The sequence below is a fragment of the Panthera uncia genome, chromosome D1 (assembly GCF_023721935.1).
Source record: "Panthera uncia isolate 11264 chromosome D1, Puncia_PCG_1.0, whole genome shotgun sequence".
Taxonomy (NCBI): domain Eukaryota; kingdom Metazoa; phylum Chordata; class Mammalia; order Carnivora; family Felidae; genus Panthera; species Panthera uncia.
Window position 1 is genome coordinate 95,226,325 of NC_064808.1, and position 24,688 is coordinate 95,251,012.

Consider the following 24,688-nt stretch of genomic DNA (forward strand, 5'->3'; position numbering starts at 1 on the left):
AACTATTATATTCTTTTATTTATAGACTCTGGGAGCAAGGACCCAAGCACAGCCTGGTGCCCTTGGATAGAGAACAAAGCAGCTATTGTCCACACTCAGAGGTTGCTGAGGTACCCTCCCCCGCTGGTCTGGAATGATCCACACTGCTCAAAAAGTCAACAGGAGGAATGGCAGGCTGGCCGAAGAAGGGAGAAAAAGTCCTCTTTAGTCCTGAGGGCTATGGCATCAGATCAGGGTGGAGTCCTGGGCATGTCTGCCTGACTCCTGTGCAACAGCCCTGCCTCTGTCCCCCATGTCCCTACTACTGTGCCTCCACTATCACACCCCTTCCCCTGAGCTGCTTAAGTGCCCCTCCTGGAGTGCATGAGCAAGTCCCGCTGCAGCCCAGCCTCCAGGCTTGCAGTCAGCCTGGCCGTGGGAGGGTCGGTCAGCAGAGTCAATTTGTTGAAAACCCCTCGGCCGAAGTAGTCAGCAATCACAGAGAAGCTATCGTTGGAGCACTTGAGCTGCAGGGAAAGAGGAGAGAAGAATCAGAACTGCAGGTGTCCTGTCCTGAGGAGGAGGAAAGAAAAGAAGCGAATGCTCCCGTGACTCTCCGTGAGTGGGGCAGTCATCTACCCACTCATGCCCACCTGGTGCTGGAACTGATCATGGAGATCGCGTTTCTGTTCCTGGGCCCGGATCATATCCATGACCTTCCGGTTTTCAGGGAGGCAGGTGGGGCAGTCGGCATCACTTTCCGAGTAACTCTCAAAGCAGTGCTGGTGGAAGGAGTGGCCGCAGAGAAAGTGGACCGAGGGCAGCTCCAAGGCACTGTTACAGATGCTGCACTTGGTCTTCTGGAAAATCTTCGGACTGCAGGCAAGGGAGACCAGAAAGGAGTGGCAAAGAGTGGGGGCAGAGCCAAGAGCCGGGTGCAGAGAGAAGGTGGCTGGAGTCGAGGGGTCCCTGTCGAGGGACTACAAGGTCTTGCTCTTAACCACCAAAAGGGAGTGAAATGAGGATGCCGCCCGGGCCTGCAGAGTCTCAGCGTGCTTCCAGCAAGTCCGGCTAACCCGTTCAGTTTTCACAACCACCACTAAGTTGTCTTTCACGGTTTTTAAAAATTTTTCATGTTTGTTTATTTTTGAGACAGAGGGAGCACACACACACGAGTGGGGGAGGGGCGGGGAGAGAAGGGGACAGAGGATCCGAACCAGGCTCCGAGCTGACAGCAGCGAGCCTGACACGAGACTCAAACCCACGAGCCTTGAGATCATGACCTGAGCTGAAGTCGGACACTTACTTAACCCGAGTGAGCTACCCAGGCGCCGTTTTTTTTGTTGTTGTTGTTTTTAATTGAAGTATAACTGACGCACGTTACGTTATTTTTGGGTGTACAACACGGTGATTGACAAGTCTGTGTGTTGCACTACGCTCACCACAAGTGTACCTACCATCTGTCACCACACAGCACCATTACCACACCGACTACGTCCCCTGTGCTGTACCTTTCATCCCCGTGACATTCGTTCCACAGCTGGGGAACTTGTACCTTTCAGATCTTTACTTAGACGTGACCCTTCCAGTGAGGACTTTCCTGGCCACCTTATAAACGAGCGCGCACACACACACAGCACCCCACTCCCCTTCCTAAACTAGTTTTCTCCTTAGACCTTATCACCATCTGACATACTGTAATATTTCGTTGAATGTATTCAGCGCCTGCCTACCTCTATGTTGTAAGCTCCACATGGCAGGGCTTTTTTTTGTCTGTGTTAAGATCAGTGCTTGCCATCTGACTCCTGATTTTAGCTCAGGCCTCCCCTGCTCTCGCCCTCTCTCTCTTTCCCTCTCTTAAAAAAAAAAAAAAAAAAAAAATGTGTCTTTAGAAAAAAATACAGACTCATAAAAAGAAAAACACCTGCTGCAAGTTAACATCCTCCAAAAACCTAATAAATAACGATCTATGGAATAAACCATTCTTTGGAATTCTTCCATTAAAACAGATCTTCAAAAATGCAAAGTTCGAACACATTTTCATACAATCCTCTATGAAAAGTATTTAATGACACCCAGTGAAGAACAAGATTATCCCCCCTCCACATATCTAGTCGCCAAGTACCTCGCCTTGAGCTCCTGGATCTCCTGGCGGATGCGGGTGGTCTCCTCTCGGTACCGTCGCACCCGGAGCTCGTCCTGTGCAATCTGCTGGCTCTGTTTCTGTAGTTTTTGGACCAGGTAGTCCCGGATGACAGACAGGGTGGCTGTGGAGTTGTGGGCCAGAGTCTGCACCACTGAGATTGGGCCCGGAAGGAAACAAGACAGTGAACCGAGCAGCACCCTCTCGATAGAATGGAAGCGCCCCTGGCCCGGAGCTGTGGGCAGCCTGCACCCCTCCCTACCGCCCTCTGAAGTACCTAGAAGCGGTGGCATGAGGTTCTTGCTCTCGATGTGCTTGAGCACGGCCGCCACATACTCCTTGCAGTCCTCCTCCTTGCGGGCAAAGTAGCTGAGTGCCTGCTCCCACAGGGACGGCTCCTGCTCCCCGTGGCGCTCGCACACAGCAATCACCTGCCGGTACTGCTCATGCTGCATGTGGTAGTGCATGATCTGCTGGAACCTGGGGCCGGGGCAAGGCGCACCTCAGTGGCTGTCCCTGGAAAACCGGATCCTCCCCCTTCCCTGAAGTTGCCCCAAATCTTACAGCTTCCCCTGCTCATAGAGGTAAAGGACCCCATCCTGGAAGTCGTGCATCTGGCAGAGGACCAGGGCCTTGTCAAAGACGTCGCAGAAGCGGCCGCTCTTCAGCAGGGAGATGGCCTCTGCATGAAGCTTCTCTTTGACCTAGGGAAGGAGGGTAGAGTTGCTGGGCATAAGGGGGAAAAAAAAATCACAAAGGTCTCTTGTGACAAGGCAAGTCAACTGCCTCTTCGATCGCCTCTTCACGGAGGAACCAGTTAGCCCCCAAGGGTGAGGGGTCACTGGTCTAAAGAATGCAGCAAAAGGCAACCACAAAAGATGGAAGGGCTGTCTTTTCTCCAGCACCTGCTGCAGCTTTTGCCAGGCCTCACCTGTGGATCTTTCTCATGGGCCCAGTTCTGTAGCCGCAGCTCAAGGAGTGTGTCATAGATGCCCTGCGGGGAGTCAGGCTGTACTTCACTCATGTGTTCTAGGAAAGCTTTCAACTCTCGAGGGTTGTTGGCAAAGATGGGGATGAACTCCTCTGAGTTGGCCTAGGATGGCAAGGGAGGAGAGAGGAGGCCGAGTGAGTGGGTGTGGTATCCATGAGGCCCCGGAAGTGATCCCTGTTGTCCAAAAGCCATTCTCCTTGACGTCTCACCCTGCAGCCTGGAGCCTCCCTGTCACCTCGGCCTTCGAGGCTAGGCTGATAGTCGGTACACAGTCCCTTTAGCAACTGGGTCGTCTGCTCTGGTATGTGGTGCATGAGGATCTTGCCATAGCGTTTCATGTTGCTCTCTGCCTGCTCAAAAGGCAGCTTGCCGATGTACCGAAGGGCTTCCTGATAATTCTGTGGAGAGGTAAGGGCAGAGTAAGCGCATGCTCCTGCCTTCCCACCAGGAAGTACTTTCATCATTCCGGGGATGTCCTGGAAAAAGAACAGGTCTCTGTCTGGGTCAAGAGTCTCACTTACTTTAATGTCCTCTAGCTGAATCTTTAAGTACCACTCATGATGTGCATGGTTCTCAGCCAAGTAGAGGGCATGGGAGTAGTAGCCAGCCTGCCGGAGGACCTTGATGGCTGTCTCCACATCAAAGTGGACTTCACTCTCACTCTTGGTCTGCCAGGGAGACGTCAGACAAAATCATTCACAGAAAGGTTGTGGTTGGGGAAGGGAGAGGAAACCTGCATCTGAGACCAGATTCTTTTTTTTTTTCTTTAACACGAACTCTAGGCCCAATGTGGGGCTTGAACTCACGACCTGGAGATCTAGATTTGCATGTTCTACCAACTGAGCCAGCCAGGTGCCCCCTGACAGATTCTTAAGATAACAATAAAGTTGAGGCCGGGAGGGTTGGAGACAAGAAAAAAATTAAAGAAGGTCCATGGTTTTAAAACACTAGGTCCTCCTACTTCTCAGTAAGTTTTTAAGAGCTAAAGTCTTCCTCTTCCCCTACTATTACAGGGACACCTCTGGGGACCCAGGGGCCCACCACTGTTAATTCCCTGAGCTTACATACCCTCAAAAGTTCAAGCATCATAAAACAAGAGGGAGACAGGAGAGAACTAGCAGGAAAGGCTATTCCTCTTCCCAGTTTATAGACCAGAGGGGTCCTGGTCCCCAAATAAGGTGAGCCCTTTCTTCTCCCTGCATCTGCTGAAAAAGGGGCAAACCCTGGTAAAGCCACCTCCCGCTCAGCGGGGCCCTCGGGGAATCTACCACCACCACCACCACCCTGCACCTTGATGAACTCCTCTAGCTTCGAACTGTCCTTGAGCTTGGTATAGCAGTTGAGCAGCAGGGTAGTGTGGTCAGCATTGGCCAGGGACTGCCGGTGCAGGGTCTGTAGGTAGGCGGTCAGGTTGTGGATGCGCTGGGCATCCAGAAACTTGCGGATCACATAGGATGGCTCCAACTTTCCAATGGTTCTAGAGAGACACGTGCATCAAACAGCATCTGGATCAGCGTACTTCTCTTTCATGTGCCTAGGAATCACTTGCAGATCCTCAGCACGTCTGGGGGGAGGCCTGTGAATCTGTATTTCTAACAAGACCTGGATGATATCAATGCTACTAGACTGCAGACCACATGAGATGCAAGGCTAACACAGCACTGGTTCTTAAACTTGGCTGAAGATAGGAATTCTAGAAAGGTAGAGAGGCCAGACAGGTTCACACCACCTCTTAGTAGGGCAGAAAATTTCAAGAATTAGGGTTTCTTCAAGGGAAGAAACTGTAGAAGCCAAGAGATGAATACCCTTTCCCTTTAAAGAATCAAGTCAAGGGGCGTCTGGGTAGCTCAGTCGGTTAAGTGTCTGCCTTTGGCTCAGGTCATGATCTCATCGTTCATGAGTTTGAGCCCCCCATCGGGCTCTCTGCTGCCAGTGCAGAGCCCGCTTCAGATCCTCTGTCCTCATCTCTCTCTGCCCCTCCCCCACTTGTGCTGTGTCTCTCAAAAGAAACAAACAAACAAACAAACGAATCAGGTCAAAATGATATATTTTTTTTTTAAACTAAGCTTTGTGCCCAATGTGGGACTTGAACTCATGATGCTGAAATCAAGAGTCGTGTGCTCTACCAACTGTGCCAGCCAGGTGCCCAAAAAGGAATATTAACAAAGGCCAGCCTAAACAAGAACAGGTGCCTGGCTGGCTCTGTCAGTAGAGCATGTAACTCTTGATCTCTGGGTTGTGAGTTCAAGCCTCACACTGGGTGTGAAGCCTACTTAAAAAATATAGAAACGTAGGTAAAAACAAAATAAAGTTTAAAACAAGAGATACTCATCAGCTCCACTGCACCCTGGTCACGTAATATTTGACCCTAAATGTTCCCTTCACAGTGAACTTTACCAACTTCTCACCCGGGCCATCACAGTTTCTGCAGGGAAAAAGGATGGCTCCTTTTGGTGGAGTCCATTCCCCTAACCCAAGCCCAGGTGTTAGTCTATCTGGCTGCATTCAGAGCTATATCCTAAAGCACCCAAGACTAACCGGATATACTGCTGAACAGCCCCATCGTGGTTGCCCTTGCTGTAGAGATGGTCCCCGTACTGCATGAAGATCTGGGCCAACCCATCACTATCTAGGTGCTGGCTCTTGGCCAGGTTAATGGCCATCTCAAATAGGTTCTTCTTAAACAGCATCTGCAAGGGGAGAGAGATTAGAAAATTACTAGAAGCAGTCCTGAGGAGACACCCCACCAGAAAGCAGCTACAACACACAAGCCAGACGGTCCTGGATTTCTGATCTGCCTAGATCCTAGACAGGGCAAGACCTCTCAGATAACCCGAAGTCCAACATGGCCTTACTTTCCAAGGCTCTCTGCAGGCAGAATGGACCCTGAGAGTGGACTCAGGCTCTCAGCCATTACTTTACTCTTAAAACCTCATCCCAGGCCATTTACCTTGTAATTCGGCCCTAAAGGAGCTAGGTAAGGCTGTGCCCCAAAGGGAAGGAAACACCCTGGCCAAGGTGACTTGGCCTCCAAGAGGAGCCTGTTCCTACACCTGCGTCTGGGTGCCCGTGGCCAGCTCTGGAAATCTGGTGGCCTTGCCTCCAGTTTGGTCTGTGTGTCCTTCTCCTGCAGCGCGTGGACCCGCCCATCCCGCGTCAGCACGTACAGGGAGCCCCACTCAGCAAGAACGTCCACTACGTCCTCAAAGACGGCACTATAGGCTATGAACTTGTTGCACAGGTCGTAGATGTTGAGGATCTGCTTGTCGGAGCTCTGGGAGTCCCTACTGGTAAACTCTGACCTGTGTGGGAAAGAAAAAGCACCGGCTATTTGCACCAGCTCCTCTTTCCGTGACAACTTTGGTGCTGCCTACTCTGCCCAGAACAAATCACCCTCTGGCCCCTCTAGCAGCATATCCCATAAATGCAGCATTGCATAGGCAGTTGTAGGAAGAGAACACATAGACCTGATCGTACCTTTCAGGATCCTACCATTAACATAAGGGGTGGCTTAAAAAATTAAGAACATCCAAACACCCATTCATATAATTAGCCCCTGGTATATGGGAGATACTGCGCTTAGTGCTGACTGAAGATAAACACTGACACGGATCATCCCCATCATGAGGAAGAGCCTGCCACCCCTTTTCAGGTGGCTCAGAATAAAAATACTGTGTCCTGCATTCCCCAGCCCTTTATAGCTTCTCCACTGTTCATTTCCTTGTTCCGCCACCCAGTGTGTTTTGACTGAAGAGTAAAAAAAACAAAAACAGGTCAAAAATTCCCTGGGGCGTTCTAGGGCACTTAGCAAATACCTGTAGCAAAAATACATTTTTTCAGTAAAAATGTTACAACTGAATCTAAGTGTGAGGACAATGTACAGAAAACCAAAGTAGCAGACTGACAGGATTGGGGTATTAGGATTTTAAAATCATGTTAATTCTGGCGAACAAGTGCAGCCTTCTCCCTTTCCCTTCCCCTTGGAGTCCTTACTTGGGAGAAACCTTCCGGTCACGGGAGACAATGACAAGGTAGCCTCTAAACCAGTGAGCAATGAGTTTATGGCCCTCGAAGGCAAAGCAGGGCCCACGTTCATCAGGCTGGTACAAGTAGACACATTCGTCTCCAGCCACTATGAACTGCAGGTCCTGAGAAGGGTCGCTTAGAGCTGAGCAGCGCAGGCCACAACCATGGGTGTCCAACTCCACACGAGGGTAGTCCTTTCCAGAAACTATATAGGACTGCAAGAAGAAAGGCGTTAACAGGCTCCCTTTCAGGAGGGGGCATCTAAGCCTTCCCAAAGGTATTCCCATCTCCATACTGGCTCTCTTTCTTTTTGACTCTTAGCACCCTAACACTTTCCCTGGCTCCTTGCTTTGTCCATTACCATCACCCACATTTTCTCCCTCTGTGTGTATGGTCACTAACTACAGGAAAACTGCCACTACAAGAAATGCAATAATTTTGAACTTTTACCAAGACCATACTTGAGAGTAGACTGTTAGAAATTAAGAGCATCAGACACCAACAAAGTAAAATAACTTGTCCGATGTTACTTAACAAGTTAGGGGGAAAAAAGCAGGTCTTTCGCTACAAGCCCATTGTTCTTTTCCTAACTCTGACTCTTCCTTGCCTCTTAAGTGAAAAAATAAAATATTAAGCTGGGCAAATGACTCAAGGCTACATGATGAAGAGTTTAAGAACCCTACCTCTCGTCATTTCCTTATCGTAGGCCCCTTTCTTGCCTGCCCCTAACAGTGCAGGCCCCCATCATACCTGAACGTTCTCAGTTGTCACAACAAACAAATGAGTGGTCTTTCCCGCTTGGCGAAATGCCAGTCCAGTAACAGGATAGTTGCCCTTGTGCAGAATCTGGGTCTTGCTATGCCGGTCCCGTGTGATGTCTCCTTTGTTCAATGTAACACTGCCATCTGTGAAACCTGTAGGGGACCAGGAAACAGCACTTCATTGAGGCTGAAAAGATCAGGGAGCACAGAAGGGGAAAAAGACCATTTAAGGCACTTGTTAGAAGTGACAAGCTTTCAGGGTGCTTGGGTGACTCAGTCAGTTAAGCATTTGACTCTTGATTTCGGCTCAAGTCATAACCTCATGGTTTGTGGGATTGAGCCCTGCGTCGGGCTCTGTGCTGACAGCATGGAACCTGCTTGAGATTCTCTCTCTTTCCCTCTCTCTCTCTGCCCCTCTACCTGACTCATTCTCACTCTCAAAATAAATAAACTTAAAAAAAGAAGTAACAAGCTTTCTCCTTATATCTAACTCTTCCAATGGTTAACATAAAAATCGGTGCACACAGGCTCTTTTTCAAAGAACAAAACTAAATGCTCTCCCGCTCCAAACTTTACTATCTCAAAGACCTTAATTCAGTATAAAGTGGTCTCATTAAAACAACGAAGACGAGCTGCAGAAGCAACTCTGAGGAAAATCTATAAAAACCACGGAGTGTTAGCTTTGCCTTCTTCTGCTTACCAATGGCCATAAAGTTGAGATTTTCATGGACAGTCAAACAAGACACAACAGTTGGCTCTGTTCCTGGGATGGCAGGGAAGATGCGAGTGCAGAGTGGATTGCCACCATCTCTCTTTTCCAGGTTCCAGATTTTTACCTGTGAACAGACCTCAGATATGTGAATACTAGTCACCCTCCAACAACCATTCCCAGGGCCTGGGTCTTTCCCACTTCCTTTCTGGGACTCACCAGGGGGTTGATGCCTTCTTCATCTTCACCAACAGATGCCAAAATATTGTGCTGCTTCAGCTGATACAGGTGTGTCACCCGTAGTTTGTAGGCTTGGAAGCCTGTAAGCTGTAGAGAGCGGGGCAAGAACCAAATTTGGCCTTCCATATGTGTAGAATAGTCAAGGAACCTCCTTTCCAAGGAGAGAGACTTCTATTTATACCAGATCCCAGATAACTACTAACATATATTATTTAATCTCTCTCAAATTTTCAAGAATTTCTCCACATATTATCTCCTAAAAGTTCTCCATCTTAAAAACAGTGAAAACGGAGACCAGAGTTTAGTAGCAACAATATGAAGAACACAGCAGCAAACTTCTAGTCTCATGTATCTCCTTGCCCACAATTTGGGCAGGAGAGATCACGCCACCTTACACATTCACCTTGTAAAGCCAACCTGCATACGCTGTTTAGACAGATCTTAAAAATAGCCTTGCCAAACTGGTATCTTACACCTCTTTCACAGAGAAGTAAATGGAAGCCCCAAGAGGTTGCCTTGCCCACGATTGCTCAGTTGGCAACAAGTTACTGAATGGACTTCCTCCTTTTCTTCCCTCAGGCCACAGAAGGAGCCACTGGGCGCCCACCTAAAGGAAAGTGTCACGTAACACGAACCCCTCTGACCGACAGATTCCATCCCAGCTGGATCTCTTCAGGGATCCGGGGAGGGAACAGACAGCTCCAGAGGAAGGATATCTCCAAAGACGAGGCTCCCTCGGCCTGAGTCGCAGACAGTGATGCCAGGAGGAAGGCAAAGGAACTTAGAAGCAGCGGGTCCTGAGGCAGGTGCAGCCGCGGGAGCAGCACCATCGTTGCCCAGCGGCTCCTTCACCAGCTCCTTGTCGAAGAAAACGAAACGCCGCCACTGCAGGTAGGCCGCCATCTTGGCCGAAGGTCCCCGCCTCTGGGAGAGAGGTCATGTGAGAGGGGCGGAAGGATCACGTGAGCCGACAGCTTCCTGGGGCCTGAGTGCACATGCGCCCTGGCGGCCAGGTGACAGCTTCCCGCGGCGGGGAGAGTGGGCGGGGCCGCGTGAGGTAGGACTCCCCGCCGGTCCCTCGCCCGGCTGTTGGCCTGTTTACCGGCTCTGTACCTGCGCTGGCTAAAGTGCTTCTGAAGTGCTGGGCCCTTCACCTCTTTGAGCATCAGTTTCCTCCTTTATTAAATTCGTGGGCACTGAAGGATCAAGATGAGGACTATCACACGCTTTAATTGTAACCCACTGTGCTCAAGCGGATTATGACCTCCTACGACGGTTTTGAGGCATGAATAAACCAATGTATATGAAACTGGCTTTTCAGCTGTAGGAGCGGAGACATAAAGTTAGAAGTTTGTGTCTGCAACGAGATACGGATTGCGCACCACAATCAGTGTCTTAGGTTCATTTTTGTGTCCCTCTGTCAGTGTGGCATGAATTAGACATGTAAAATCTGTTTCTTAACGAAGCTAGGAAATACTTGTGGGGCAGGAACTCTCAAGAACGTGGGCTTTTTTTTCCCTTTCCGTAGTGGGAGGGTATGGGACATAAGCCGAACGTGGGAAAAGGCCTGGAAGTGGCAGCTCTGGGAGCTGAGTGATTGAACAAGTGGCAAGTGTCTAAGATATTCCATAGCCACCCACCATTTACATCTCTGGCTAAAGCAAGTGTTCCTGGGGAAAACTGTAGGTGTACACTTTGGCGTCACAAGGAGCTCTGTACAGGAGTGACATTTTGAGATCATACGGACATATGAAAAAGTGACCATGTGGTATCTGTGAAGTTTGTTTTTGCACCTCTCTCCCCCACAGCTTTTTATTTCCGGAAAGTTTTATCTTGATTCCCACCAGCTGGAGATCCCAGAACGCGGGGGCTGTGTTTTGTTTACCATGACCAGTCCTAACAGAACCCGGTAGAGGCTTCGTGTTTGGTTGAAGGAATAAATGTGGATGATTTTCCTCTTACCCCCGCCTCTCCTCAATCTGGTTGACGGGAAAGGTAGTGTCCATTTGCTAAAGAGGTAAGTGAGGGGAAGAAACTGTATAGCACATAGATTTCCTGACTTCTAGCTCAGATTTCTTTCCTCTTTCACAGTTTCAACATCCAAGCCCATGTGCAGAAGTATAAATGGGGAGTAGCCTGGACCCACTTTCACCTGCTGAGTATATTTTGTACTACTCATCGGAATTTTTGCAAGTGTGTTACGTCAATCGTGAAGTCTATGAATAACATGTTAAAAGAAGTGATGTGGGGGGCACCTAGCTGGCTCGGTAGAGCATGAGGGTCTCTCAGGGTCATGAGTTCAAGCCTCATGTTGGATGCAGAGTTTACATTAAAAAAAAAAAAAAGCAGTGATGTGAGGACAAGGGGTGAAGGATGGGTGAAATAGATAAAGGGGATTAAGAGGTATTTACAAAAAAGACAGGTATATAATGTACAACACAGGGAACACAGTCGATAATATTGCACAAACTTTGTATGGCCACAGATGGTTTACTGGATCTATGTGGTAACCATTTTGTAATGTATATAAACACCATGTACACTTGAAATGAACACAAGGTTGTACATAAGTCACTTTTCAAGAAAAGAAAACAAGCAATGTGAAATATAGAGACGTGAACAGCAGAGTGGCATCTTTGTTGTTGACTTAGGTGCTCCCCCTACTGTCTAACAGCAGAGGTCCAGAGTTTTCCTACTTCCTATTTGAACCTGGGAAGGCCGATGCCCATTTGGTCTTATTGATGAGGGTACAAAGGCAGGGATTGGTGACCCACTGCACTTCTTCAGACGCACTGCCTTCCTTCCCTTCCTCCTTTAGACAAACATGTATCAAGTACTCACTATCCCTGCAATTGTACTAAATGCCCAGAATATAAATATGAACAAGAGGTGGTTCTTGCCCTTTAGGGAGCTCAACCACCACCATGGGAGACAGACATAGAAATGACTGCCAGTAACCAGCCCTGAATTTCATACAATTAATTATACCTAACAGAGTGCTTTCACTTTTTATGGACTTTCCTAGCAACCATCTGCAGAAGTATCATTATCTCCGGTGAGAAACGGGAGTCTCTATGAGGTTCAAGTGACTCTCTGGGCAAGCACATCAAAGTTCTTCAGTTCCCTAACTATTAATTAGATGCTTTTCTGGAGTGTGAAGCTAGGCTGTACTTGTCAGAACATACACCAGGATTTGTCTTTTTGTTACACTTGTCTGAATCCAGGAACTTCAGTACAGTGAGGAAGATAAGCAGAGAAACTACACAGAAAATGATGTACTAATTGTTACAGTTCTGCATTTGGAGAACTTTGAGTTCTGAAGGGACTAAAGAAGCAATTCAAGTCTTTAGCTTGAAATTAAAGGGATCGCTACTCAGAATCAAGGATTGCCTGGCAATGGCCTCTCTTTTCTGCATTAGCAAAATGCTGCCCATGATGTATAAAACAGTCATATTCACTGGAGCAAAACAGGAACTTTTCTTGTTTTGGCTTCAAACTTTTATTTTCTATCAGGTTTTGGTTTTTTTGTTGTTTTTTTCCTGCCTCATGTGGCTCTCTGGGTAGAAAACCATTTTTTAGACTACTGAAAAGTCTGTGTTTTTTTCTCTTAACCCCTAAAAGGCTATCAAAAGTTTCCACCTTAGCAACAGGACAGCTAAAGTTTCCGCTTCAGCAACAAACTCAGAGGTCTCCCCATACAGGTTCCAAAGTTACAGGGAAACAGGAGGAAGCAATTAGCTCATTATTGATTGTGAAAATCTGGCCAAAAAAAAAAAAAAAAAAAAAAAAGGGAAGGGAAATTCCCCATGAACTTGGCAAAGCACTTAACCAAGCTTTTAACAACTGCAGTAGTGCCCATTTTTAAGTTGTATTTCTCTAGAGTAATAATAAAAACAAGTGGTTAACTAACGTGTACTTGGTGCTTAGGATGTTCCAAGCACTCTACTAAGCACTTTACCCCCTTGTACATCAACCTTGTGAGGCATGTACCAGCGTGTCGCTTTTAATGATGTGGAAATTGAGGCTCAGGAAAGCTAAACAACTTGCCTAGAGTCACACAGGTAGGAAGTAGTGCTTACAGGCAAATCCAGGTCTGTCCAACTCTGAAGCCCCATATTCTGGGTGCTTGATTTATTTTTTAGACAATATTTATTTATTTTTGAGAGACAGAAAGAGACACAGAGCATGAGCAGGGGATGGGCAGGTAAACACAGAATCCGAAGCAGGCTCCAGGCTCTGAGCTGTCAGCTCGAACCCACAAGCCGTGGCATCATGACCTGAGCCGAAGTCGGACACTCAACCGACTGAGCCACCCAGGCACCCCTGGGTGCTTGATTTAAATTTTTGTTTTTAGAAGTCAATTCCATAAATTTGTTCATAAATCTGAGTGATTTTCTAGGTGTTCGTGAAATCACAGAATTCAAGAACACAAAAAGCCTTGCTTCTCTGGACACATAATCATTCCCATCTCAATGCAAACTGGGAAATGTCCCCAGTACTTTGTCTCCTCATCCACTCCTCACTCCATCCAATTCAAATTCATAATACCAGGACTGGAGAATTGCATCAGTATTTTTTTCCAATGTTTTTTAGTTTTATTTATTTTGAAAGAGAGAGAGAATCCCAAGCAGGCTCTGCATTCCTCAGTGTGGGGCTCAAATTCATGAACAGTGAGATCATGATCAGAGTCGAAATCAAGAGTCAGATGCTTAATCAACTGAGCCACCCAGGCACCCCTGTATCCTTAACAGTATTATTAAAGATACAGGGGCTGTCATTCACTGCTGTTGGTAGTGCATATAGTAAACTTTTCTGGAGGGCAACTCGGCAATATGTATCAAATGCCTAAAGAGGAATTTAAGCCTGCATAGGCACTTCTAGGAATTTATCCTAAGTAGATTATAGGGGACAGATTTGCATAAATATCTGTCAATAAGTGTCTACTGCAACTTTATAATAGAAGGGAAAAAAGGAAGCAACATAATTGTCAAATACTAATGTTGGTAAATAAAATTATTGTAGTTCTTTATACAAGTCTATAAAAATAGCCACTGAAAATTCTGTAGAGGAAAAATGACATAGGAAAATTAACGGAATTAGTCACAAAATATTATCTCCATTAAAGTTTAAAGTGTGTGCATATACATCAGAATGCTAAATGTTTAATTTAAAAAATGGAATTGTGGGTGATTTTTATTTTATTATTTGTTTTTCCTATGTTCTTCAGTTTTCTTCAATCACATTTCTTTCGTAAGTCTAAAACCACTGGTGAAGAAATAGAAAATAAAAACAAAAACAAAAAAAAAACTTATCTAGGTACAGCCTCTCCTGCTAAAAGTGAGTTTTCCCCCATCTCAGGGTTCCAGCAAAATCAAACCTTCTAGTCTTTTGAGTGACACAAAATAACTTCTAAAAATTTTCTAAAATAACTTCTAAAAATTCTATTAAGGTATAACGTATATAGAAAAGCATACATACCATAGCCCATTAAATTTTCACAAAGCCATTGCAACCAGCATGGTAACCAGAGGGCGGCAAGCACCCCCAAGAAGCGTGTTATGTCCTCTTCTAAACACTAGCACCCCACAAGGGTAAGCACGGTCTCCACCTCTATCACCATAGCTTAGTTTTGCCTGGTTTTAAACTTTATATAACTGAAATCATAAAGTATGTACCCTTTAGCTTCTGGCTTCTTTCACTCAGTATTAGCTTTGTGGGCTTTAGTTAAGTCGCAGACTGTAATCATAGACCATTTTCATTGCTGTATAGAATTATATTGTGTGAATTCACCACAATTTATTTACCGATCCAACTGTTTTTTTATTTTGAGAGAGAGAAAGAGAGAGAATCCCAAGCAGGCTCTGAGCTGTCAGTGCATAGCTCAACATGGAGCTTGATCTCACGAACCATGAGATCATGACCTGAGCTGAAATCAAGAGTTGGATGCTTAACCGACTAAGCCACCAAGGCACCTCTACCCATCCAACTATTGATAGGCATTTAGGTAATATTCAACTTGGGGCCGTTATGAATAAAGCTATTACAAACAGTCTCTTAGTGAATATATATAAACATTACCTAAACCTAAGATGGAAGTTGCTGAATGACAACTAATTTTTTTTATTTTTATTTTTTTTTAACGTTTATTTATTTTTGAGAGAGAGAGAGAGACAGAGCATGAACGGGGGAGGGACAGAGAGATAGGGAGACACAGAATTGGAAGCAGGCTCCAGGCTCTGAGCCATCAGCCCAGAGCCCGACGCGGGGTTCAAACTCACGGACCGTGAGATCGTGACCTGAGCTGAAGTCGGACGCTTAACCGACTGAGCCACCCAGGCGCCCCGACAACTAATTTTTAAAATTCTCCTGAACCAGGATGTTTGTCCTGATTAACACTGCCCTCAGCACATGATGTAACATGCACGGTTTGTAACGTATGCACATGCTCCTGCTAATGTGTTCACTTTAATCTTCTGACAGTTGCACATGTCCTGCAAGATGGCAACTTTAGGGTTTCTGCTCAGGGTGGGGGAAGCGATGTAGTCCTCAAATGTTCTTAACATGTTGTTCTAAGTGAGAACTAGTGAATTCAGCTGCCTTTGTCAATCTAAATCAGGTGTTTTACCTTAACATTTTCCCATCATTTTATAACTTGTTCTTGTGAAACACTAGGGTCCTCTCTGGTCAGAAAACAAAACAGGTGACTCCAGAGCACTCGCACCTGCTGCACCTCCCAAGGAGACAGATACCCAGGTTGAAAACCGTATCTGCAGCAAAACTGTACTCCCACCAAGGATAACCCGAGGATGGGAGCTCATTTAGGAGCAGATCAAACTGACTTTCTTAGTGTTCCAATTTGCACACATTCAATAGGTTTTTAATAAGTACACTGAGAGGCACCTGGGTGGCTCAGTCGGTTGGACGTCCAACTTCAGCTCAGGGCATGATCTCGAGGTTCATGAGTTCGAGCCCCACATCGGACCCTCTGCTGTTGACTCAGAGCCCGCTTCAGATCCTCTCCCCCTCTCTCTGCCCCTTCCCCTCTCGCTCTCAAAAAATAAAAAAAAAAAAAACAAATAAATAAATAAGTGCACTGAAACCATAAACATGTTTCCCAACAGACTGACTTTTCCAAAGGCAAGGACATGGTCATCCCCATCTCTGGAATCCCACACCTAGTGCAATGCTTATATCTGACAGAGGCCCAATAAATATTAGAAATGAATAATCTGTTTGAAATGGATGGAATCTATCCTACCAGACTGCTACCCAAAAGTTGGGTCAGTCATACAGTAACAAAATCTTTCTCTGTGGAACTGAAATGACAACTTAGCATGTCTCATAGAACTGAAATGACAACTTAGATATCCATCACTGTGGCTGACCAACCCCCATGCTATGGAATGTTCTACAGCAGTAAACAATGAGGTGAATCTTTACACACTGATCCGGAAAATGCTCCGTGATATGTTATTACTTTCAAAAAAGGGAGGAGAAAATGCAAGCTGCAAACAAACTTCATTACACAACATTTTCTCATTTAAAAAGAAAGCAAAAGCTACAGATTTCAACAAATGTCCGTAAATGCCCAGGAGGAGGCCTGGAAGGTTACACACCACGCTGTTAACAGTAGATAATTCCAGAAAGAGTGAGATTAAGCATGGTATCAAAGGGATTTATTTCCCCTTATTTCTACCAAGGTCTCTATACGAAGACTGAACAGTCCACAAAGGGAAGAAAAATAGACCTCTCCCTGATACTACCAGTAGACGTGTTTATCTTCCAAGTACAGACACCTGACTACCCTGCCTCCCTAAGCATCATGAAAAGTGTAGGAAAAGGAACAGGTTAAGAGTTCCTTAAACAAGTCCTGGCCGTTACAGCCAGGACCTTCTAGGGAACCTTCTGCGAAGGGAGGCTAGGAGTCGATTTCGGAAGAGGAAGGATACAGGAGACCGATTTTCCACATTTAAGAAAAGTGCGCTCAGGTCAACAAAACGGGGGTGGGGGTGGGGGTGGGGGTGGGGCAGGTTGAAAAAAGAAAAGTGAGCTCTCCAAGCGCTGTGCACACTTCCATTAGGCTATGAAGTACACAGAAGGGAGGAAGGAGCGCCAAACCTGCCCGAGATACTTTAATTCTGACAGAAGCAGGAAAAAAGAAGATATACAAGATTTAAAGGAACGGAAACATGAGGTGATGCATTTATGCTCAGTTGATCACAGCCTCATAGATAAAAGTGTCTTTTGCGTGCAGCGCTTTCCATTTTGGAATATTCTGTCTCAGAAAAATGGGTCTTAGAGTAAGGGGTCCAGGCCAAGTTCTGTTATGTCTGTCCCACCAGCGAAGATCTGTCTTGGTGTCTTTAAGGTGAAACGAAGGTGGGGGTGGACCAAGCCTGAAGCGTAGCCATTCTGGATTTCTATCCGAAGCCTAAGCAGTTCAATACCAACCAGCAAGCGAGAGCCTCTTCCGCGTGGCTGCGGAGGGGATGCCGGTCATTCCTGCTCCTCGGCCGGGGCTCCCCTGGTGACCGGAGTAAGGGGACCGACTGCGGGACTGTCCGGGTGCTCATTTGCACCGGGCACGAGTCACTCCCGATACCGGCAGTCCGGCATCCAGCGCCGAGGCCGGAAAGGTCCCGGAACGCACCGGGGCGCGCGCCAGGCCCCATGACGTGGCCCAATCCCGAGCCGGCGTCGGCCGTTTCCCACCCACAACTGGCGGACTGGCCCCCTCGGCAGCCTCCGGACTGAAGCCGGCGACGGAGGAGGGGGCGGGCCTAGGACGTGGCCCAATGGGAGCGCGCGCCGCGGCGATGGGGGCGGGGCCCGGCGCGCGGCGCAGGGCCGGGCGGCCGAGGCTCCAATGAGCGCGCGCCGCGTCCGGGGCCGGCTGGTGCGCGAGACGCCGCGGAGAGATTGGTGGCTAATGTAACAGTTTGCAAACCGAGGGGAGTTGTGAAGGGCGCGGGCTTGGGGGCGCCCTGCCGGCCTCGTGGGTACGTCCGCCGCCGCGTTTGTCCCAGAGCTGGGGCCGCAGGAGCGCAGGCAAGCGGTAACGGGGTTGGGGATGGCGATGGGAGCCGGCCACCCCTCCTAGGAGAGGCAACGTGCTAGCTCCGGGGGCGGGTCGGTAGCGGGAGCAAGGGCCGCACGGACGCCGGTGCGCTTGACCCCGCAGCTCGGTCCCGGGGCGCCCCCACGCTTTAGGGGAGGGCCGGGCCGCGTTTCCGGGGGTGGGAGCCGCCGCCTTCGCCAGGTGACGCTTAGGTGAACTCGGGGGACTCGGTACCTGCCCGGCGAGGAATCTTACCGTTGCAGGCGCGGCGTCTGTGTAGGCAGCGGGGCGGGGGGTTGGGATGGAGAACGGGCGGCGGGCGGGACAACCCGAAAGGATACCGAGGAGGAGACAGGCCCTTCTAACATCCCAGCCTCCTCCAACGTCACCACTTCTCAGTTCCCGTCCAGGCCCGGCCTGGCTTTCCCCGCCAGCGGGAGAGCTCCAGGTGTAGGGAGGCAGTTGAGCTCTGGGTGGGGATCCCTGGCCGCACCCCAGGTGTCTAACAGCAGGGGCAGTGCTAGGGTGAGCCAGTTACAGCCTATGCCGTGGACGGAAGGCTCTGGTCTCCTTTCTCCTGTCCCGGTACCTTCCCTGTTTAGGGATGTGGTGGATGGAGTCCAGGACCCTTTGTGTGATTAGAGTGCTGGGTCCTTATCAGGAGGGCGGGGAGGGGGATGTAGGCCCCTTTGCCCCCTGGTGAGGGTGGAGTATGAATCTTAAAGCTTCTCTGTTCTGGGATGAGTTTCTGTCTTCTTCACTCAGGGCATCCGGTTACAAGTGTTGTTTTTCTCCTCCCTCAGAGGCACAATGGCAGCCACCGTCAGGAGGCAGAGGCCAAGGAGACTAGCCTGTTGGGCCTTGATGGCTGTGCTCTTGGCAGATCTGTTGGCACTGAGTGGTATGTACCCCAGTAGTGGGCTCAAAAGAAGAATTGATGAATGAACTATGGTGGGAGAGGAGGCTTTTAGTTGGAAGTTGGACTCTTGAGTTGCTGAACCTAGGGTTTTATCTTTGCTATCTTTCCTTCTCTTTGGAGGGTGAAGTGCTTTGGTTAGAGGGGACTCAGGAGTGTTGGGGAACAGGGGGTAATCAACAAATCTCTTTCTTTTTCAGACACGCTGGCAGTGATGTCTGTGGACCTGGGCAGCGAGTCCATGAAGGTGGCCATCGTCAAACCCGGAGTGCCCATGGAAATTGTCTTGAACAAGTGAGGGCGGCCCCAGTGTCAGGGGTGGGGGAAGAGGGAAGTCTGTGCTCCAAGCCCGAGTGTATTCTTGCTAGGGCCCACAACAGGCTGGTGTCGGAGTGATTGTATTTGGGGTGTTGAGGCTCCTGAATCCACATCCTGCTGTAGGCACCTGGGCCCTGTGTCTCTTTTTTTTCAGGGAATCCCGGAGGAAAACCCCAGTGACTGTGACCCTGAAAGAAAATGAAAGATTCTTTGGAGACAGTGCAGCAAGCATGGTGAGCTAACAGCCCACCCCCTTCCCATAAGCGATGGGCAGAAAAGAGATGTCAGACCCCAGAGCCTGTTCTCTTACCAGCCTCTGATGTGAGAGGTAGGTGATGGTGGACTTGGGAACCTCACGCCATATTCCTTATTTATCTGTTCTCAGGCCATCAAGAATCCAAAGGCGACACTGCGTTACTTCCAGCACCTCTTGGGGAAGCAGGAGGGAAACCCCCATGTGGCCCTTTACAGAGCCCGTTTTCCAGAGCATGAGCTAGGCTTCGACCCACAGAGGCAGACTGTGCACTTCCAGATCAGTCCGTGAGTGTTGTGCTGGGGACAGTGGGCTCAGTGGGCCTCATGGGCTCCTCTGCTCATGGTTGTCCTTGCCTTTAACTCATCCCCTCCCCACAGGCAGCTACAGTTCTCACCTGAGGAGGTACTCGGCATGGTCCTCAATTACTCACGTTCCCTGGCTGAAGATTTTGCAGGTGAGCAGCTAAGGTGGGGCCAGCGGTGGCCAGGTTCCCTAGGGTCTCAGTGGGACAGTTTTGCCTCCCAGGGAACAGCCAGCCATATTTGAGGACATCTTTGGTTGTCACAGCTGGGGAGCTGCTACTGGCGTCTAATGAGCAGAAGCCAGGGATGCTGCCCGAGATCCTACAATGCACAGAATAGCCCCACACAGCAAAGAGTTACTTGGCCCAGAAGGTCACTAGTAGCAAGACTCGGAAAGGGTCGTCTTGAGTATGGAGCTGGTGGGAACCCTGGTCTGTTGCCCTCTGTAGAGCAGCCCATCAAGGATGCAGTGATCACCGTGCCAGCCTTCTTCAATCAGGCCGAGCGCCGAGCTGTGCTGCAGGCGGCTCGCATGGCTGGCCTCAAAGTGCTACAGCTCATCAATGACAACACCGCCACCGCCCTCAGCTACGGCGTCTTCCGCCGGAAAGATATCAACACCACTGCCCAGGTGAGCTGGGGAGGAACTTCTCACCGGACTTGGAGGCTGGCTGGCTGTGACGACGGAGACCGCTTGACTCTGTTTTGCATCTCGTTTGCACGACTAGCCCTTGACAAAATGCAACACCAGGCCCCTCTCGGCTAGCGTTGGGGCTTTTCGGCTTTCAGTGGAGAGTCGATACAGCACCTTGGAGTTAGAGAAGGTTTCCATGACAGTTGTCTCCGTGTCTCCACAGAACGTCATGTTCTATGACATGGGCTCTGGCAGCACCGTGTGCACCATTGTCACCTACCAGACGGTGAAGACTAAGGAGGCGGGGATGCAGCCACAGCTGCAGATCCGGGGAGTGGGGTAAGTGGGTACTTGCTGAGACACCTTCGGGTCGGGGGTTTCTTCTTGGAGGGGCAGCTGCCTCCTTTTCCCGCTCCCTGCACGAACGTTCTCCTGAAGCATCGGTCACTGTAGGGTACCTCTTGGAAGAACCGGGGAAAGATGGAGAGAGAAGGGGACAGTTTGGGAAGATTGAAAGGCAGGGAACTTACCGAGAGCTATTACTTAGGAAATCCGTGGGGCTACCGACCATGCGCAATGTCAGATGCGGTCATTTGCTTGTTCTTGTCACTTTCAGCGTACTTACTGGTGACGTGGTCTGATTTTCTGAGCCGTTCTTTTCTGTGCAGTTCTTCCTCCACCACTCTAGTCCCAGCTTCCATCATCTCTGACCTGCAGAGATAGAAGGTCTCCCCATCTTCACTGTGGCCCCCCTCCAGTTCTTTCTCCACGTTGTAGCCAGAAGGTTGTTTTCAAAATGCCAACCTGAGTATAGTCTATTTCTTTAAAAGCCTTCAGTGGCAGGGTGCCTGGGTGGCTTAGTCGGTTGAACATCGGACTCTTGATTTGGCTCTGGAGCCTGCTTAAGATTCTCTCTCTGCCCCTCTCCCCTGCTCTCGCACGTGCCCACATTCTTGCCAGCTTTCTCTTTCAAAGGAAAAAAAAAACTTAGTGGTTCCAGACCTTTATCGTGGCCTGTGAGGGCTCTGACTCCTCCCTTTTGTCTCTACCCAGAGCCTTTGCTTTTTGAGTTCTACCATGCCTGTCCTTTGGAGCTTATTCATTGGGCTGTTTCTCACCTCAGGGTCTTTATGCACACTGTTCCCTCCATCTAGGGTTGTTTGCTCTTCAACCCATTAACTCCACTCAATCCTGCAGGTTTCAGCTCAGGCATCACATCTCCACAGAACTTTCTATGGCGTCTGTAAATAGGGGGCGTTTCCCTTCTACGTCTTCTAACGCTGTTGTCTGTCTCCCTTATAACTCGAGGTGGTTGGCATTTTTTTTCGTGTAATTGTTCGATGCTAGACTGTAAGCTCCTTGACAGCAGGTTCCCTGTCTCTTTGCTGTTAATTGCATCTCCAGAGACAAACAGATAGTCAATGCCCAGTAAGTACGGTGGATTGGATACGCACGTGAACTCCCACTGAGGTGTCAGCCACGTGGGAGGAAGGTGAGGTTCCTAGGTCGATGAAGGGACACTGTGTGTTCCTCACGCTTTTTCTGTCTCTTTTCCCTGGATAGATTTGACCGCACCCTGGGGGGCTTGGAGATGGAACTCCGGCTGCGTGAGCACCTGGCAAGGCTTTTCAACAAGCAGCGGAAGGGCCAGGGAGCTAAGGATGTGCGGGAGAACCCCCGTGCCATGGCCAAGCTGCTACGGGAGGCGAATCGACTCAAAACCGTCCTGAGTGCCAACGCTGATCACATGGCACAGGTGCCCACTCATGGCTGGTCGAGGGCAAATATTCTCCATCCTGAGCTAGGCCCCTTGTGTGCGGTGTGGCCCATCCCTCTTCCCAGGCCTCCTACCATTCTCCCAAAGTCCAATTCCCTCGATTTCTGACCTGCCCCCCCAAAGAGGAGGACCTGGGGGGGCACTCTGACTTGCCCCATCCTCCTCCTAGATCGAGGGCCTGATGGATGATGTGGACTTCAAGGCAAAAGTGACCCGTGCGGAGTTTGAAGAGTTGTGTGCAGATTTATTTGAGCGGGTGCCCGGGCCTGTGCAGCAGGCCCTCCAGAGTGCCGAAATGAATTTGGTGAGGGGGTAGTGAGATGTGGGCGTGGGGTGGGGGGCATGTGGGATAGAAAGTGGTTAGGTGGCAGGGGGGAGGGGGCGGGAATGTCACCGGATGCGTCGGTGCCGAGGAGGAGGGCTGATGATGTGCCGTTCCATTTCCCATTCTCTGTCTGTAGGATGAGGTTGAGCAGGTGATCCTGGTTGGTGGGGCCACTCGGGTCCCCAAAGTTCAGGAGGTGCTGTTGAAGGCTGTGGGCAAGTGAGTGTGGGTGCTGAGGCATTGGGGCCAGGGCTGCGGAGAGGGCGGCCAGGCTGGGTGCTCCAGAGTAAACGTGCTGAAGCGCAGGACTTTTGCAGGGAGGAACTGGGGAAGAACATCAACGCAGACGAAGCAGCTGCCATGGGGGCTGTATACCAGGCAGCTGCGCTCAGTAAAGCCTTCAAGGTGAAGCCGTTTGTAGTGCGAGATGCGGTGATCTACCCCATCCTGGTGAGTAGGCCTGTCTGATCACCTTACCGAGGGTGGTTTCTCTCGTCTGCCGTAGCCTGTACCCTTGTTTTCTGCCAGTTGACAGTCTCCATGTACCCTTACCCCAGAACCTGCTCTGGCTCTCCAGTGTGCTTCCTCTCTGCCTGCTGTGTAGGTGGAGTTCACAAGGGAGGTGGAGGAGGAGCCTGGGGTTCGCAGCCTGAAGCACAATAAGCGTGTTCTCTTCTCCCGAATGGGGCCCTACCCTCAACGCAAAGTCATCACCTTTAACCGTTACAACCATGACTTTAACTTCCACATCAACTATGGTGACCTGGGCTTCCTGGGGCCCGAGGATCTTCGGTGAGAGGGTGTGACGAGGTGGGGGCTCCAGAAGGGAGGATCTGGGGCCACGGGGTGACGGGGAAGCGGGCTGTGCGGTCAGGATTGGGGTGAGCATTTTCTCTGGAGGGCCCAACATTTCGTGCTGGGAGGCCTTGTAGTCAAAGGCTGGAGGCTGGCTGGCTGAGTTCCCTGGACTTGCTCTCTCCTCCCCAACCAGGGTATTTGGCTCTCAGAATTTGACCACAGTGAAGCTGAAAGGTGTGGGTGAGAGCTTCAAGAAGTATCCCGACTACGAGTCCAAGGGCATCAAGGCTCACTTCAACCTGGATGAGAGTGGCGTGCTCAGCCTCATCAGGGTGAGAGCAGAATGAGACCGTGGGTACAGGGCAAGGGTCCAGGCCCCACCAGCCTTTGCAGAGCGGTTCCACCTGGTATTAGAACATGATAAGTGAGAAAGGTTTATGGAGGTGGATAAGTCCTGGCTCTAAACACAGCTCACCAGGGACCTGGTGGGTCAGGGCCTATAAAAAGTTACAGATGTTGTAAATTTCAGGATCTGTAGAATGGCCAAGTAATCCGTTCTCAAAGAATGGTTCAGGGCTGGTGGGGGGGCGGGGGGGCGCCAGGGTTGCTCAGTCAGTTAAGAGTCCAACTCTTGGTTTCAGCTCATGTCTTGATCTCGTGGTTGTGGGTTCAGGCCCTGTGCTGGGCTCCACGCTGGACATGAAGCCTACTTAAAAAAAAAAAAAAAAAAAGTAGTTCTGGGGGTTAACATCTTTTAGAAGGTACCGTGGGAAATCACAGCGCATTCTGTTGTCAAGTGGAGAAGTGCAAGGCCGTGAGGGAAAGGAGGAGCTATGACCCAGCCCTCAGGAGGGCTCATAATCCAGGGGGGTAGTGATGACTTGATTCAAGATCCCTCAGAAGAAGGTGGGTGAGGGAATAGGCCAGCACCGCCACGGGTCACTTGGATGTGTGTGAGTAGACACCCACTGTGGCAGGACGTTTGTGGGGACGAGGTGGGTTAGCGTGTGCGTCTCGTCACCTCGCATCCCTGTTTCTAGGTGGAGTCTGTGTTTGAGACATTGGTGGAGGACAGCCCAGAGGAGGAATCTACCTTGACCAGTGAGATGAGTGTGTGTGTGTGTGTGTGCGTGCGCGTGTATGTGTGAGAGAGGATGTACTTGTGTGCCTTTGGGGGAGGCGGGCAGGCCTTGCCCTTGGGCAAGGAGGTGGTGTCACTGCTGTGGCCCCTTTGAGTCTTTGGGTTTTCTTCCTCCTAGAACTTGGCAACACCATCTCCAGCCTGTTTGGAGGTGGTACCACACCAGACACTAAAGAGAATGGTACAGACACTGTCCAGGTAAGGCCAGCACGGAGCCAGGGGAGCTTGGAGGATGGTGAATGGGGCCGGGTAGTAGCAACAGAGGCAGGGAGGGATTGGGGGCAGGCATTCCAGCTGCCTAGGACTGACTAGAC

At 49.6% G+C, this 24,688-nt stretch overlaps 2 protein-coding genes across 11 annotated transcripts in view; one reads left to right on the top strand and one right to left on the bottom strand.

Moving 5' to 3' along the window:
• Positions 1 to 9,815, bottom strand: VPS11 (VPS11 core subunit of CORVET and HOPS complexes). Of its 3 annotated transcripts, none has more exons than XM_049612036.1 (16): positions 9,566 to 9,815; positions 8,829 to 8,977; positions 8,601 to 8,736; positions 7,890 to 8,053; positions 7,107 to 7,354; positions 6,214 to 6,415; positions 5,652 to 5,803; positions 4,404 to 4,590; positions 3,635 to 3,781; positions 3,323 to 3,511; positions 3,054 to 3,215; positions 2,687 to 2,826; positions 2,400 to 2,602; positions 2,105 to 2,276; positions 633 to 855; positions 1 to 506 (listed from the first exon to the last, which is right to left on the bottom strand). In XM_049612036.1, exons 1-16 carry the CDS (start codon positions 9,750 to 9,752, stop codon positions 342 to 344), a joined length of 2,826 nt encoding a protein of 941 aa, XP_049467993.1. In that variant the 5' UTR covers positions 9,753 to 9,815; the 3' UTR covers positions 1 to 341. The 3 variants fall into 3 exon arrangements, with proteins under 3 accessions (XP_049467993.1, XP_049467983.1, XP_049467975.1); XM_049612026.1 differs by having other exon boundaries at positions 2,105 to 2,246; positions 8,829 to 8,936; positions 9,485 to 9,815; XM_049612018.1 differs by having other exon boundaries at positions 8,829 to 8,936; positions 9,485 to 9,814.
• Positions 9,816 to 17,710: 7,895 nt separating this feature from the next.
• HYOU1 (hypoxia up-regulated 1) overlaps positions 17,711 to 24,688 on the top strand; it is an 11,802-nt gene continuing 4,824 nt past the window's right edge. For 5 of the 8 annotated variants that reach the window (XM_049612051.1, XM_049612079.1, XM_049612086.1 and 2 more), the window contains exons 1-16: positions 17,711 to 17,897; positions 18,711 to 18,808; positions 19,024 to 19,117; positions 19,296 to 19,374; positions 19,527 to 19,681; positions 19,775 to 19,851; positions 20,149 to 20,330; positions 20,557 to 20,672; positions 21,897 to 22,089; positions 22,280 to 22,414; positions 22,572 to 22,654; positions 22,753 to 22,885; positions 23,040 to 23,227; positions 23,427 to 23,565; positions 24,274 to 24,334; positions 24,493 to 24,572. In XM_049612051.1, coding sequence (XP_049468008.1) covers positions 18,718 to 18,808; positions 19,024 to 19,117; positions 19,296 to 19,374; positions 19,527 to 19,681; positions 19,775 to 19,851; positions 20,149 to 20,330; positions 20,557 to 20,672; positions 21,897 to 22,089; positions 22,280 to 22,414; positions 22,572 to 22,654; positions 22,753 to 22,885; positions 23,040 to 23,227; positions 23,427 to 23,565; positions 24,274 to 24,334; positions 24,493 to 24,572 — 1,806 coding nt within the window. In that variant the 5' untranslated portion in view covers positions 17,711 to 17,897; positions 18,711 to 18,717. Of the gene's footprint in view, positions 17,905 to 18,710; positions 18,809 to 19,023; positions 19,118 to 19,295; positions 19,375 to 19,526; positions 19,682 to 19,774; positions 19,852 to 20,148; positions 20,331 to 20,556; positions 20,673 to 21,896; positions 22,090 to 22,279; positions 22,415 to 22,571; positions 22,655 to 22,752; positions 22,886 to 23,039; positions 23,228 to 23,426; positions 23,566 to 24,273; positions 24,335 to 24,492; positions 24,573 to 24,688 lie in introns of all 8 variants that reach the window. The other 3 variants (XM_049612063.1, XM_049612072.1, XM_049612112.1) reach the window with 3 other exon arrangements.

Coding starts and splice junctions, on each gene's coding strand:
- VPS11 (XM_049612036.1), bottom strand. CDS start 9,752: ATGGCGGCCTACCTGCAGTGGCGGCGTTTCGTTTTCTTCGACAAGGAG. Junction 6,416..7,106: donor GACCGGAAGGTTTCTCCCAA/GTAAGGACTCCA, acceptor TTTCCCACACAG/GTCAGAGTTTACCAGTAGGG. Junction 3,216..3,322: donor GGGAGGCTCCAGGCTGCAGG/GTGAGACGTCAA, acceptor TTGCCATCCTAG/GCCAACTCAGAGGAGTTCAT.